The sequence below is a fragment of the Palaemon carinicauda genome, chromosome 5 (assembly GCF_036898095.1).
Source record: "Palaemon carinicauda isolate YSFRI2023 chromosome 5, ASM3689809v2, whole genome shotgun sequence".
NCBI classification, from domain to species: Eukaryota; Metazoa; Arthropoda; class Malacostraca; order Decapoda; family Palaemonidae; genus Palaemon; species Palaemon carinicauda.
In genome coordinates, this window is record NC_090729.1 from 11,415,850 (window position 1) to 11,431,700 (window position 15,851).

At 35.3% G+C, this 15,851-nt stretch overlaps 1 protein-coding gene across 1 annotated transcript in view; it reads right to left on the reverse strand.

Moving 5' to 3' along the window:
• Positions 1-15,851, reverse strand: part of LOC137640769 (putative autophagy-related protein 11) — a 38,143-nt gene that overhangs the window by 11,583 nt on the left and 10,709 nt on the right. The window contains exon 3 of the mRNA XM_068373244.1: positions 6,353-6,454. Within this exon, the coding sequence (XP_068229345.1) occupies positions 6,353-6,454 (102 nt within the window). The remainder of the gene's footprint in view (positions 1-6,352; positions 6,455-15,851) is intronic.

A 15,851-nucleotide genomic window follows, 5' to 3' on the forward strand; every position in this document is an offset into this window, starting at 1 on the left:
CCTGAACATTTGGGTTATTCAAAAACTCTTGGATATTAAACTGTGCTATCTTGTACTTTACCAAAAAAAAAATGTTCCTATCCAAAAAAATATATCCTAACAATACAGAGAATCTTAGCAACACTAAATTGGTCAAAACCTTTATTCAGACACGGACCTGTTATCACCAATATTTAAAACACACTTGCTCGATCCGTAATGTCTGGGCACCAAAAATATATTATACTCTGGTGCCGTGTCTGGGGACCAAAATATAATAGTGTGTGTATATATATATATATATATATATATATATATATATATATATATATATATATATATATATATATATATATATATATATATATATATATATAATGGCTAACTAGCTACACAGCATTTCGAGTTCCAAACTCACTTGTTTGTTTTTACATTAAACCTATTAGAATTAAGAAATATTAATACCCGAGCTTTGAGACAGCTATATAACTCCCAGAGAGAAATATATATAAACAGTGAATATCCAAAGATCTTCTTAAGTACACTCTGAATCAAATTGGGTAATGATTCAAAATAATTATTTAAAAACACCTCTTTTTTTACAGGATACGAGCGAGTACTGAAATAAACACGGGTGATTGAAATAATACACTCCTCAAACAAATATAATTCATGGAAATTGCAACAATTTGAAAGAATTTGTATAAAAAAAATCAATTGCTCAAAATATTAGGTCAGAACAGAACTTAGACTAAGAAAAAAATTTTATGCTCAGAAAATTATATAATTACTTGACTTGATACAAAGTCTGAATAAAACCCTAAACTAAGACAAAATAAATAATTAAACTCTAGTGCTTAAATTCTTGAAAAATTAATATAGAGTAACTAATAAACTTGCGAACTTCAAGTATTTACATAAATGTCGCTCGGCCAGTTACAAAGATCTACACAATACCAACACTCACCAAAACACAATAAATTTGAAATCAACTTTAATTTCTTTCTTAATTTTACACATTACACACGATATATGTCGTAATTAATCTTAATCTCTTTGGAGAGGACACACTATAGGCATTAGGCAGAGAAAGGGAAAATTTGGCTCTTTCACAGGATGACTTTTTCTCCTCTGCCCCTATACATCCCTTAGGCTGCTTATATATGACTCATTTACTTCTAAAATATTCTAATAGATTATTATCGTTGCTTTGGGACAGCCCCTAGCAACGCCAGATGTATTAACTATCACGAATCGAACAGGAAAATAAACCTCGCTGTACGGCAAATCTGTCTCAGCTGGGTCTGCCCACCTTTGTCCTCGGAAATAAAAAAAAAAAAGTTAAAATCTAACTCTGGACTTTTCGAGAACCTTCCAAAACACATAGCAAATATAAGAATTGCGCATGTTTTTTTCACAAGACACCATACCACATAGAAATATAAAACGATTTCCATAAGCCTTTGTTCATATCTTGTATGGACCACATGCCCTCTTAAACAGATTATTTAAGACTTAGTAACAGAATACGTGAAATCGAAAGTTAATTCTTAGGAAATGACGTAAATTTACATGTACTGACTTAAATGAAGAATACATTTAATTAAAGACGAAAGTCTTACGTAATTTACATAACAAGCTGATCCCGAAATATTCCTTATATTGAAGTGTAACAAAACTTATTTCTTATAACATAAAACCGATGAAATCCTAGTGCCACACTAACAAAGTATTCTTGGATTCGTATACTGTAAAGTGATTATGGTTGTTAGGCACTTGGGCAATTGCTCTATAATTACATTTGGATAATGATTCCCTTTTCACTGTCATTGACATCATCCTTTATGCAGTATCATCATCAATAAGGAGGCAATTCGAAGAAAGTGTTAATTTATTGACTTATTTGATCCGCAAAATGTCATACTCTATCAGAAAAGCTTGATTACCAGATTGCATGAAGTATCATATGAGGTTTGACTCAAGATATATAGAAGAAAGACAGAGATAATGAGAACGGAATACTCATGTAAGATGGAATATCATTGGAAGTGGAAAGGATTAATGAGGTGGAATCATTGAAATATTTATGAACTATGATCTCTAATAGAGGATCTTTAGAATTTATGTTAAAAAAAATGCATTGGCTAGTTGAGTAAAACTTGGAAATCAAATCGCCTGAAATAACATAAAAATATGGCTATATAGGATTTTAGTGAGATCGGTGATACAGTATGGACATAAATCATGGTATAACAATGAAGCAATATTCAACAGATTTCTATATTTGAGAACAAACCCCTCAGGAGAATGTTGGATGTTGAGACGGTGCCGAGTAAGTTTGTGAACCCAAAGGCAGGTTGGAAACGACTGAGTTATATTGTAGAACATTCTCCTTATATACAAAACCTCAAGGCAACAGGACATAACAAGTTCACAAGACAGACAATATTACAGAGGAAAAACCAGACATGAAGTTTCATGTTCGTTTTAGTGCGAGGGAAGAGCGAAGATACAAGCATAATATATACAAAAAGAATTATGTACAATTGTGTGAAACACGGTTGGTAAAATGTTAAATGGCAGGATAGGATTGGAAATGGAAATATGATAGAGATTATTCAAATGTCATATGTGTATGCGTTAATAGGCGTGGGAGGAGATGATGATGGTGATCAGAAAGGAACCCCTAACGAACGAATTTAAGCTGTAATCTTCTTGGCGTTGATAAGGAAAACGTATGTGAAAATCTTCTGGCATTTTTAATTATTCACCGAAAACACCCAGATCAAAATTCCATTTCTGATACCAACATAGAAGGAATAGAGTTTTTTTTTTAAGGTTAATTGACAAATACCTACCCTATATACCTCTACTTCTCCTCAAATGCATAATCTTCACTGCAGCTTATTGACAATCATATATATATTTCAATAAGTAATCCTCTCGTTACCCTGCAGTAAAGTGAAATGTGAAAAAGTTTGTCCAAACTAAAATTCATTGAATCAAGTTTGCACAACAGCCTCGATAAGGAAAACCTTGATTCATTGTTTTTTATCCTTAATGAAAGGGATGTTATTGTCCCAATTAATTGTATTATTCAGTGAGTTTCAATATCATATACTCCCTTTTATCAATATTTGTTGTAAAGAGTATATTCCTGGATATTTATGAAATGGATAAGAAAATAACATAATAAAGAGTTCAGATCATAGGATGTAATACATTATTTTTTTTTTTTTGGCAATCATATGTATTTTAAAACAAATTGCAAGAAGTGAATCAGCAAATTGAATGATATCATCCAGTATTTACACAAGTTACAGTATTTGTATTTTATAAATATCAAAATAGCCTTCCATAATCATCGGTGTATGAAAAAGGATTTTAAACTATCAACCCATCAGCCCATATGAATCCTAGCCCAACCCCCTGCCCTGTCTTTTCATGCCAGTTTTACTTTGAATGGTTCAAGTAGCTCTGACGAATGTAATACCCTTACCCACATCTCTCTCTCTCTCTCTCTCTCTCTCTCTCTCTCTCTCTCTCTCTCTCTCTCTCTCTCTCTCTCTCTCTCTCTCTCTCTCTTTACAGTGGTAGATAAGCTAGTAGAAAAACAAAGTATCTGGCTGTCTCCTTAACAATACGTCTACTTCATAGTTCTTAGACAGTTATTTTCCAAGTTTTGTTCTTCCATGAAAAACATCCATTCACTGGAGTCAAGATCTATAGTTGGTAGTTGTTGTAGTTTAAAGGAACAGCAGCGAAATTAATACCTGCGCAGGAATACACTAATTTCAAACTAGAAGTCTCTCTTTCTCTCTCTCTCTCTCTCTCTCTCTCTCTCTCTCTCTCTCTCGAACCCAAGTAAGGTTTCTTCAACAGTCCAATATCTCGGAGATGGACGAAAGCCAATTCCACCCTTAGTGAAAGCAAAGTGAAAGATGGACAAGAATTTTCCTTACATCTCAATGCTTTGGCTTCGACAAACGGTGCTCTTAACTTATTCGACACCTAGAACTGGAAATGCACCGAAAGAAGTCTGCTTTGGGGCAACAGTTAATCTAATCGTGATAAATTGAGACTTTTAATCTATGTTCAGTCCATTGTAACAGTATTTTCTTGTTGATTGGGGGAATTTCTCTTTACTTCCTAAAGGATATCATCTTATGTCAAGGTATGGTAAATAAAGATGAATAGGTAATAATAATCAAAATGAGAGAAAGCAAAGTTAATCTAAAACAGTTGAGTGGAAGAGCTGGTAATTTTTGTTGCCAATGAAGATAAACTGTTGTATATAAAAGAATGACATAAATAGATTTATTCAAGGAAATAGTAGAAGAGAGAGAGAGAGAGAGAGAGAGAGAGAGAGAGAGAGAGAGAGAGAGAGAGAGAGAGAGAGAGAGAGAGAGAGAGAGAGAGAGAGAGAGAGAGAGAGAGAGAGATGGGGGGGATCGTTAGCTGATTATTAGCATAACTTGTTTTTTATATATCTTCGTAAAAGGTCAATGAAAGTCTTGTGAAAAAAAAAGTATATTAATTATCTGTTCATTCCTTATATTTTTCAGTGGAGTGGTTTGTAAATATAGAAAAATTAGCATCTTAAGAATGTGTAAAAAGGGTAAACTCTTCATCTGTACTTTCTTGGGGAATAACATGACATATCCGTTGTTTATTCGTTGCTTTTTTGTTTTATGTTATAAACTTCTGATGAAAAACAGTATAAATGTTCGGTAAGAGTTTTGCAAAACCATTTTTTTTTATTATTCAACTCCTTTTATACAAATTATTTATAACGATAATATTGAATAAATTATTTTTTAACATTTCTCTGACATTTAGATTGAAAAATAAATAAAAAAAGGTGATATGTCTCTTATATATGTAAAAAAAAAAAACTTGTATGTCGTTTATAATTTATGAAATAATTTTTACTTGGTTTAAGTCATTGTTGACTTATCATAGAAGTTCAACATATCTCAATTTTAATATTAAAATTGTCTATGATATTTCCTTTTAAATCACTTTCAATGATATAAGGTTACCATTATAGATAAGATCTCCGTTTTTGAGAAATTCTTTGATATGAAAAAAGGAATACCTATCAGTTGATAGGAAGTTACAATTTTGTTACAAAGAGCTTTCGTAAATAGAGAATGATTTCCATAAGAGACAGAATAAAAATACAATTTTATCTAATATTTTTCTATGATTCTTGAGAAAGAACGAGATACAGATCAAAATTTATAGAAACTATTGGGGAAATTGAAAGAGCGATCAACATGAAAGCTGATATTTACTATTGGTACACACACTCACACACACACACACACACACACACATATATATATATATATATATATATATATATATATATATATATATATATATATATATATATATATATATATATATATATGTGTGTGTGTGTGTGTGTGTGTGTGTGTGTGTGTGTGTATGTATGTACAATACTATGTGTGAAGGTATTGAATAGTGCTGGCTTAAAGCTTACATTTGGTCCTCGTGCATTGATCTCCTGAGACAAGCTGATGGAGGATCAGTCCTAAGCAACTTGCATTTTAACAATTGGCCAAAGAGGGATTAGTCTTGAAATGTCATCAATTGCATTGCAGATATTCAGATTTCTCTGAAGAAGACGACCTCTCAGCAGGCTCTAGAAGCCTACTTGGGTGGTAATGAATGAGGAATAATAAGGGACTCTTTAAAGGATTATATGAGCTATGCATAGGAGGTTCAGGGAGCCTATAGGTGTGCCTGATTAGTCATCCGCAGCCATTCCCTGGCCCTCCGTGGTTCTATCTTGGGTAGAGAGTTTCTTGTTTCTAGGGGTATTGTCACTGGTCCTTGACTCTGCCATTCATGGGCGACCTATTAAACTTAAAAGACTAAAAATAATCTCTCTGACAACAGCATGAAGGGTATTCTTCATATTGCGAATGAATGGAAATAATTATCAGTATTTGAATCATGAAATGATGTATCTTCGGTGTATGGACATAATGTATTGATATATATATCATACTGTGCAAAACGCCCAAGCAAACTCTTCGCCTCCAAAATTAATGGAAAGACTTGCAGCATATATATATATATATATATATATATATATATATATATATATATATATATATATATATATATATATATATATATATATATATATAATGGAAAGACTTGCAGCATATATATATATATATATATATATATATATATATATATATATATATATATATATATATATATATATATATATATATATATATATATATATATATATATATATATGCTGCAAGTCTTTCCATTATCTCTTGCTCTTTACGCAAGAGAACCTCCAACAGTTATGGAAATGCCTCACCGAACTGGCATTCAGCAATATCAGCTTCCAGCTTCCCAACTGAGAAGGTAAGGTGTACGTCCTTGCGGTCTTCTTGGTCCAAGAGCAAGGTCAGAGAAATTCCTGTGAGACATCATCAAAGAGATGGAGCTGAGGGGAGAGTGACTGCTCCCCACACTCTAGTTTTGGGGTGTTTGAATGTGAGTGGATGTAGTACGATAGAGAGTAAAAGATGTGAGATTGGAAATATGTTTAGAAGTAGAAGGATGGATGTATTGGCCTTGTGTGAGACAAAGATGAAAGGAAAGGGTGAAGTGATGTTTGGTAAAATGTCTGGTAGAGTGTCTGGGATTGAAAGGGGAAGAGCGAGAGAGGGTGTGGCTTTATTGCTGAGTGAATAGATGACAGGTAAAGTAGTGGAATGGAAGGAGAAATCATCTAGGTTAATGTGGGTAAGGGTTAGGTTGGGTAGGGAATGTTGGGCGTTTGTCAGTGCATATGGGCCAGGTAGTGAGAAAAGTGAAAAAGAGCGGAATGAGTTCTGGAATGAATTAACTAGGTGTGTAGAAGGACTGGGTAGAAGTAATTATGTAGTTGTTATGGGTGACTTAAATGCTAGAGTGGGCGCTGGAGAGGTAGAAGGTGTCATTGGGAAGTATGGCGTACCAGGTGAAAATGAGAGTGGTGAGAGACTCGTAGATATGTGTGTTGAACAAGAGATGGTAATAAGTGCTAGCTTTTTTAACCCTGAATAGGTACGCTCCTCGGACACCCCTTTAAGGGTATACTCGGACGCGAACAACCCCGACGCCAAAAAAAATTCTTGAAAAATCAGTTTTTGCAGTAACCTCCTTTTTTCTTTTGCCAAAAAAACTTCAATGAATACTTAAAACAACTGTAAAAATAAATACTACTCATCTGCAGAAAAACAATTTATTATAAATATTTTAAAAAATTAAGTAGAAAAAAAAGACCTGACATAAAAATTCATAAAAAAAAAGTTTATACATATATACACAAATCCTTTTAGGAATTGATTCTTGAATGTTTAGGACACATCTTGATGTATTTTGGATGAAGTCAGACCCATGGAGGTGAAGATCTGAAATGAGAAAAAAAGAGTAACTTTTTTTGTCCAAAAAAATTTGTCCAAATTTCATGAATTTTTTTGGGTACCCAAAATGAAATAGGAAGTGGCTAATTTTTTTAGGGAATAAACATATGTTATCCTAAAATAGAAATATGTAAAAAAATCTTCATTATTTTGTAAATTACATTTATATCAGGGGCCATATCTAAAGGTAATTTTTTGAGTACTTAGAAATTTCGTAAAAAAATACATATATTTAATATATATGATATTTATGCAGGTAAAAATATACCAACATATCACAAATTCTATAGGGAACAAGAATATATATAGATAGGGCAGCTTACGCTTCGGATATGTCCACAAAATGGCCGCCAACCACACTGACTCAGACTCCCTAATCTGCCACTTGAAATGTAGGAAGGGTATGTCAATTTCAAGGTGTTATTTACTAATCTAATTATTATTGGATATGCATAAAAATTGTATGGTGGGTTGCTGGATAATTGTCGATTATTTTACGACTATAAAATTGAAATTCTGACCCAAAAAAAATTTTTTGAAGGGAAATAAAATCGAAAAAAAAAAATGTAAAACAATATAATATTTTAGCTAAAAAAATTTGATGATATTCAATCAAAAAAAAAGTAAACAAAATTTTCCGACAAATAAACATCTAGAGGAATCATTACTCTGTGATAGTTCCTTAGTACGTAGTAATTTTGAAAGAATTGGGAAAAAACGAAAAAATGGCAATCACCGGAAAATCGAATACATACCTATATATACGCCATATCTGGCTAAAAAAAGATAGGCATGGGTAGCCAGATCATCTAGAAACACTTTCCAACACTATAAAAATATAAGTTTTGCGACACTACTTGCCAATTCCTTACGGTAACATGACTAAGCGAAAAAATGCAAAACAAATAAAAAGGGGCACTCGCGGAAAAATGGCTAACATTCTAATATACGGCATTTCAGAAAAAAAAAATTCAGCCACGTGCTAGGCAAACCATCAAGGCACATTTTCCGACAAATAAACATCTAAATGAATCATTACTCTGTGATAGTTCCTTAGTACGTAGTAATTTTGAAAGAAATGGGAAAAAACGAAAAAATGGCAATCACAGGAAAATCGAACACATACCTATATATACGCCATATCTGGCTAAAAAAAAAAAAAGATAGGCTTGGGTAGCCAGATCATCTAGAAACACTTTCCAACACTATAAGAATATAAGTTTTGCTACACTACTTGCCAATTCCTTACGGTAACATGACTAAGCAAAAAAATGCAAAACAAATAAAAAGGGGCACTCGTGGAAAAATGGCCATTCTAATATACGGCATTTCAGAAAAAAAAAATTTCAGCCACGTGCTAGGCAAACCATCAAGGCACATTTTCCGACAAATAAACATATAAATGAATCATTACTCTGTGATAGTTCCTTAGTACGTAGTAATTTTGAAAGAAATGGGAAAAAACGAAAAAATGGCAATCACAGGAAAATCGAACACATACTCATATATACGCCATATCTGGCTAAAAAAAAAAATAGGCATGGGTAGCCAGATCATCTAGAAACACTTTCCAACACTATAAAAATATAAGTTTTGCGACACTACTTGCCAATTCCTTACGGTAACATGACTAAGCAAAAAAATGCAAAACAAATAAAAAGGGGCACTCGCGGAAAAATGCCCAACATTCTAATATACGGCATCTCAGATAAAAAAAAAAAGACATGCACGTGTTAGCCCAACCATCAAGGCACACTTTCTAACACATAAACATGAAAAAAAAATCAATAAAATACGGCAATTCCTTACTACGTAGTAAATTTTTACAAATATTGAAAAAAAACAGAAATTGGCAACCGCAGTTAAATACCCAATATACCAATAACTACGTCGTATCTGACAAAAACAAAATCACGCATGGGTAGCCAGATCATCTAGACACACTTTCCAACACTAAAAAGCAAAAGTTTTACGACACTATTTCGCAATATCTTACGGAAAAATGACTTGGCAAAAAAATGAAAAAAAATGAAAAAGGGGTACTCGCGGTAAAATGCCCGACATTCTAATATACGGAATCTCAGAAAAAAAAAAAAAAGACATGCACGTGTTAGCCCAACCATCAAGGCACACTTTCTAACACATAAACAAGAAAAAAAAATTAATAATATACGGCAATTCCTTACTACGTAGTAATTTTTACAAATATTGAAAAAAAACAGAAATCGGTAACCGCAGTTAAATACCCAATATACCAATAACTACGTCGTATCTGACAAAAACAAAGTCATGCATGGGTAGCCAGATCATCTAGACACACTTTCCAACACTAAACAAGCAAAAGTTTTACGACACTATTTGGCAATATCTTACGGAAAAATGACTTGGAAAAAAAATGAAAAAAAATGAAAAAGGGGCACTCGCGGTAAAATGGTCCTCGTGGTGATGAACGATATTTTAACAAAAAAAAAAATCATGCACATGGTAGCCAAATAATCCACCAAGACTTTCCACAACTGATAACCTATACAAGTTGCACCATTCTACGACAATTTCATAATACGTAATAACTTTGATAATTATGCAAACTACCTTAGAAGGGTAAACTCGGTCGCGAACGACCCCGACTCGTCTCAGAAATCGGGGAAGGAGTACATCTACAGCAATGCACATTTGGACACTACTAGAGCGTGTAGGGGAAACACCTCCTGCAGGTCGATCACCCACAAATTCAGTCACGGGGGTGAGTCACGTGAGAAAAACCTGTTTTTTTTTGACGCTCGGGGTCGCGAACGACCCATCGTACCTATCCAGGGTTAAAAAGAAAGATAAAAATAAGTATAAATGGGTAATAGTGGCAAATGGAAGAGTAGTAGAAAGGGCATTAGTGTATTATGTGTTGATAACTAAAAGAATCTTTGGAAGATTGAAAGACGTGCACGTGTTTAGGGGTATGGCTAACGGTATGTCTGATCATTTTTTGGTGGAAGGAAAATTAGTTTTAGCAAAAGAGTGGGGGAATAGAGTAGGTGGATGTAAAAGGGAGCTAGTGAGGGTTGAAGAGCTAATAAAACCGGGGGTAAAAAGTAAATATCAGAAAAGGTTGAAAATGGCATATGACGAGGTGAGAGTAAGAAAAACTGGTAATTCAGAAATGGAGTGGAAGTTAGCAAAAGAAAATTTTGTTGGGATTGCAAGTGATGTATGTGGCAAGAAGGTTGTTGGAGGCAGCATGAGGAAAGGCAGTGAATGGTGGAATGAAGGAGTGAAGGTAAAAGTGGAAGAGAAAAAGAGGGCTTTTGAAGAATGGCTGCAGAGTAATAGTATAGAGAAGTATGAAAATTATAGAGAGAAAAAGGTGGAAGTAAAGCGCAAGGTACGTGAGGCAAAGAGGGCAGCTGACCTGAGGTGGGGTCAGGGACTGGGTCAGTCATATGAAGAAAATAAGAAGAAGTTTTGGAAAGAAGTGAAGAGAGTAAGGAAGCCCGGCGCAAGAATTGAAGAGACAGTGAAAGATGGAAATGGAAGGTTGTTAAAAGGAGAGGAGGCAAGGAAAAGATAAGCGGAATATTTTGAAAGTTTGCTGAATGTTGAGGATGATAGGGAGGAAGATATAATTGCTGTTCCAGGTGTTGAGGTGCCAGTGATGGGAGATGAGAATGAACGAGAGATTACAATAGAAGAAGTGAGGAGAGCACTAGATGAAACGAGAGTAGGAAAAGCATCTGGTATGGGTGGTGTGAAAGCTGAGATGTTGAAGGAAGGGGGTGTGACTGTACTTGAATGGTTGGTGAGATTGTTTAATGTGTGTTTTGTGTTGTCAATGGTACCAGTAGATTGGGTCTGTGTATGTATTGTACCACTATATAAGGGTAAGGGAGATGTGCATGAGTGTTGTAATTCAAGAGGTATTAGTTTGTTGAGTGTAGTTGGAAAAGTGTATGGTAGAGTACTGATTAATAAGATTAATGATAAAACAGAAAATGCAATCTTGGAAGGACAGGGTGGTTTTAGAAGAGGTAGGGGTTGTATGTATCAGATTTTTACAGTTAGGCAGATATGCGAGAAATATTTAGCAAAAGGTAAGGAGGTTTATGTTGCGTTTATGGATCTGGAGAAAGCATATGATAGAGTTGATAGGGAAGCAATGTGGAATGTGATGAGGTTATATGGAGTTGGTGGAAGGTTGTTGCAAGCAGTGAAAAGTTTCTACAAAGGTAGTAAAGCATGTGTTAGAATAGGAAATGAAGTGAGCGATTGGTTTCCGGTGAGAGTGGGGCTGAGACAGGGATGTGTGATGTCGCCGTGGTTGTTTAACTTGTATGTTGATGGAGTGGTGAGAGAGGTGAATGCTCGAGTGCTTGGACGAGGATTAAAACTGGTAGACGAGAATGATCATGAATGGGAGGTAAATCAGTTGTTGTTTGCGGATGATACTGTACTGGTAGCAGACACAGAAGAGAAGCTTGATCGACTAGTGACAGAATTTGGAAGGGTGTGTGAGAGAAGGAAGTTGAGAGTTAATGTGGGTAAGAGTAAGGTTATGAGATGTACGAGAAGGGAAGGTAGTGCAAGGTTGAATGTCATGTTAAATGGAGAGTTACTTGAGGAGGTGGATCAGTTTAAGTACTTGGGGTCTGTTGTTGCAGCAAATGGTGGAGTGGAAGCAGATGTACGTCAGAGAGTCAATGAAGGTTGCAAAGTGCTGGGGGCAGTTAAGGGAGTAGTAGAAAATAGAGTGTTGGGCATGAATGTAAAGAGAGTTCTATATGAGAAAGTGATTGTACCAACTGTGATGTATGGATCGGAGTTGTGGGGAATGAAAGTGATGGAGAGACAGAAATTGAATGTGTTTGAGATGAAGTGTCTGAGGAGTATGGCTGGTGTATCTCGAGTAGATAGGGTTAGGAACGAAGTGGTGAGGGATAGAACGGGTGTAAGAAATGAGTTAGCGGGTAGAGTGGATATGAATGTGTTGAGGTGGTTTGGCCATGTTTAGAGAATGGAAAATGGCTGTCTGCTAAAGAAGGTGATGAATGCAAGAATTGATGGGAGAAGTACAAGAGGAAGGTCAAGGTTTAGGTGGATGGATGGTGTGAAGAAAGCTCTGGGTGATAGGAGGATAGATGTGAGAGAGGCAAGAGAGCGTGCTAGAAATAGGAATGAATGGCGAGCGATTGTGATGCAGTTCCGGTAGGCCCTGCTGCTTCCTCCGGTGCCTTAGATGACCGCGGAGGTAGCAGCAGTAGGGGAGTCAGCAGTATGAAGCTTCATCTGTAGTGGAAATGTGGGAGGTTGGGCTGTGAACCCTAGCAGTACCAGCTGAACTCGGCTGAGTCCCTGGTTAGGCTGGAGGAACGTAGAGAGTAGAGGTCCCCTTTTTTGTTTTGTTTCTTGTTGATGTCTGCTACCCCCAAAATTGGGGGAAGTGCCTTTGGTATATGTATATATATATATATATATATATATATATATATATATATATATATATATATATATATATATATATATATATATATATATATATATATATATATATATATATATATATATATATATATATATATATATATATATATATATATATATATATATATATATATATATATATATATATATGTATATATATATATATATATATATATATATATATATATATATATATATATATATATATATATATGTATATATATATATATATATATATATATATATATATATATATATATATATATATATATATATATATATATATATATATATATATTTATATATATATATATATATATATATATATATATATATATATATATATATATATATATATATATATATATATGTGTGTGTGTGTGTGTGTGTGTGTGTGTGTGTGTGTGTGTTGAACAAAAGATGGTAATAAGTGCTAGCTTCTTTAAAAAGAAAGATAAAAATAAGTATACATGGGTAAGAGTGGCAAATGGAAGAGTAGTAGAAAGGGCATTAATTGATTACGTGTTGATAACTAAAAGAATTTTTGGAAGATTGAAAGATGTGCACGTGTTTAGGGGTATGGCTAACGGTATGTCTGATCATTTTTTGGTGGAAGGAAAATTAGTTGTAGCAAAAGAGTGGGGGAATAGAGTAGTGGATGTAAAAGGGAGGTAGTGAGGATTGAAGAGCTAATAAAACCGGGGGTAAAAACTAAATATCAGGAAAGGTTGAAAATGGCATATGACGAGGTGAGAGTAAGAGAAACTGGTAATTTAGAGGAGGAGTGGAAGTTAGTAAAAGAAAATTTTGTTGGGATTGCAAGTGATGTATGTAGCAAGAAGGTTGTTGGAGGCAGCATAAGGAGGGGCAGTGAATGGTGGAATGAAGGAGTGAAGGTAAAAGTGGAAGAGAAAAAGAGGGCTTTTGAAGAATGGCTGCAGAGTAATAGTATAGAGAAGTATGAAAAATATAGAGAGAAAAATGTGGAAGTAAAGCGCAAGGTACGTGAGGCAAAGAGGGCAGCTGACCTGAGGTAGGGTCAGGGATTGGGTCAGTCATATGAAGAGAATAAGAAGAAGTTTTGGAGAGAAGTGAAGACAGTATGGAAGGCCGGCTCAAGAATTGAAGAGACAGTGAAAGATGGAAATGGGAGGTTGTGAAAAGGAGAGGAGGCAAGGAAAAGATAGGCGGAATATTTTGAAAATTTGCTGAATGTTGAGGATAATAGGGAGGCAGATATAATTGCTGTTCCAGATGGTGAGGTACCAGTGATGGGAGATGAGAATGAGAGAGAGATTACAATAGATGAAGTGAGGAGAGCACTAGATGAAACGAGAGTAGGAAAAGAATCTAGTATGGATGGTGTGAAAGCTAAGATGTTGAAGGAAGGGGGTGTGACTGTACTTGAATGGTTGGTGAGTTTGTTTAATATGTGTTTTGTGTTGTCAATGGTACCAGTAGATTGGGTTTGTGCATGTATTGTACCACTATATAAGGGTAAGGGAGATGTGCATGAGTGTTTTAATTCAAGAGGTATTAGTTTGTTGAGTGTAGTTGGAAAAGTGTATGGTAGAGTATTGATTAATAGGATTAAGGATAAAACAGAAAATGCAATCTTGGAAGTACAAGGTGGTTTTAGAAGAGGTAGGTGTTGTATGAATGAGATTTTTACATTCAGGCAGATATGCGAGAAATATTTAGCAAAAGGTAAGGAGGTTTATGTTGCGTTTATGGATCTGGAGAAAACATATGATAGAGTTGATAGGGAAGCAATGTGGCATGTGATGAGGTTATATGGAGTTGGTGGAAGGTTGTTGCAAGCAGTGAAAAGTTTCTACAAAGGTAGTAAAGCATGTGTTAGAATAGGAAATGAAGTGAGTGATTGGTTTGCGGTGAGAGTGGGGCGGAGACAGGGATGTGTGATGCCGCCGTAGTTGTTTAACTTGTATGTTGATGGAGTGGTGAGAGAGGTGAAAGCACGAGTGCTTGGACGATCATTAAAACTGGTAGACGAGAATGACCATGAATGGGAGGTAAATCAGTTGTTGTTTGCAGATGATACTGTACTGGTTGCAGACACTGAAGAGAAGCTTGACCGACTAGTGACAGAATTTGGAAGGGTGTGTTAGAGAAGGAAGTTGTGAGTTAATGTGGGTAAGAGTAAGGTTATGAGATGTACGAGAAGGGAAGGTGGTGCAAGGTAGAATGTCATGTTGAATGGAGAGTTACTTGAGGAGGTGGATCATTTTAAGTACTTGGGGTCTATTTTTGCAGCAAATGGTGGAGTGGAAGCAGATGTACGTCAAAGAGTGAATGAAGGTTGCAAAGTGCTGGGGGCAGTTAAGGGAGTAGTAAAAAATAGAGGGTTGGGGATGAATGTAAAGAGAGTTCTATATGAGAAAGTGATTGTACCAACTGTGATGTATGGATCGGAGTTGTGGGGAATGAAAATGATGGAGAGACAGAAATTGAATGTGTTTGAGATGAAGTGTCTGAGGAGTATTGCTGGTGTATCTCGAGTAGATAGGGTTAGGAACGAAGTGGTGAGGGATAGAACGGGTGTAAGAAATGAGTTAGCGGGTAGAGTGGATATGAATGTGTTGAGGTGGTTTGGCCATGTTGCAAGAATGGAAAATGGTTGTCTGCTAAAATAGGTGATGAATACAAGAGTTGATGGGAGAAGTACAGGAGGAAGGCCAAGGTTAGGTTTGGGTTGATGGATGGTGCGAAGAAAGCTCTGGCTGATAGGAGGATAGATGTGAGAGAGGCAAGAGAGCGTGCTAGAAATAGGAATGAATGGCGAGCGATTGTGACGCAGTTCCATTAAGCCCTGCTGCTTCCTCCGGTGCCTTAGATGACTGCGGAGGTAGCAGCAGTAGGGGAGTCAGCATTATGAAGCTTCATCTGTGGTGGAAATGTGGGAGGTTGGGCTGTGGC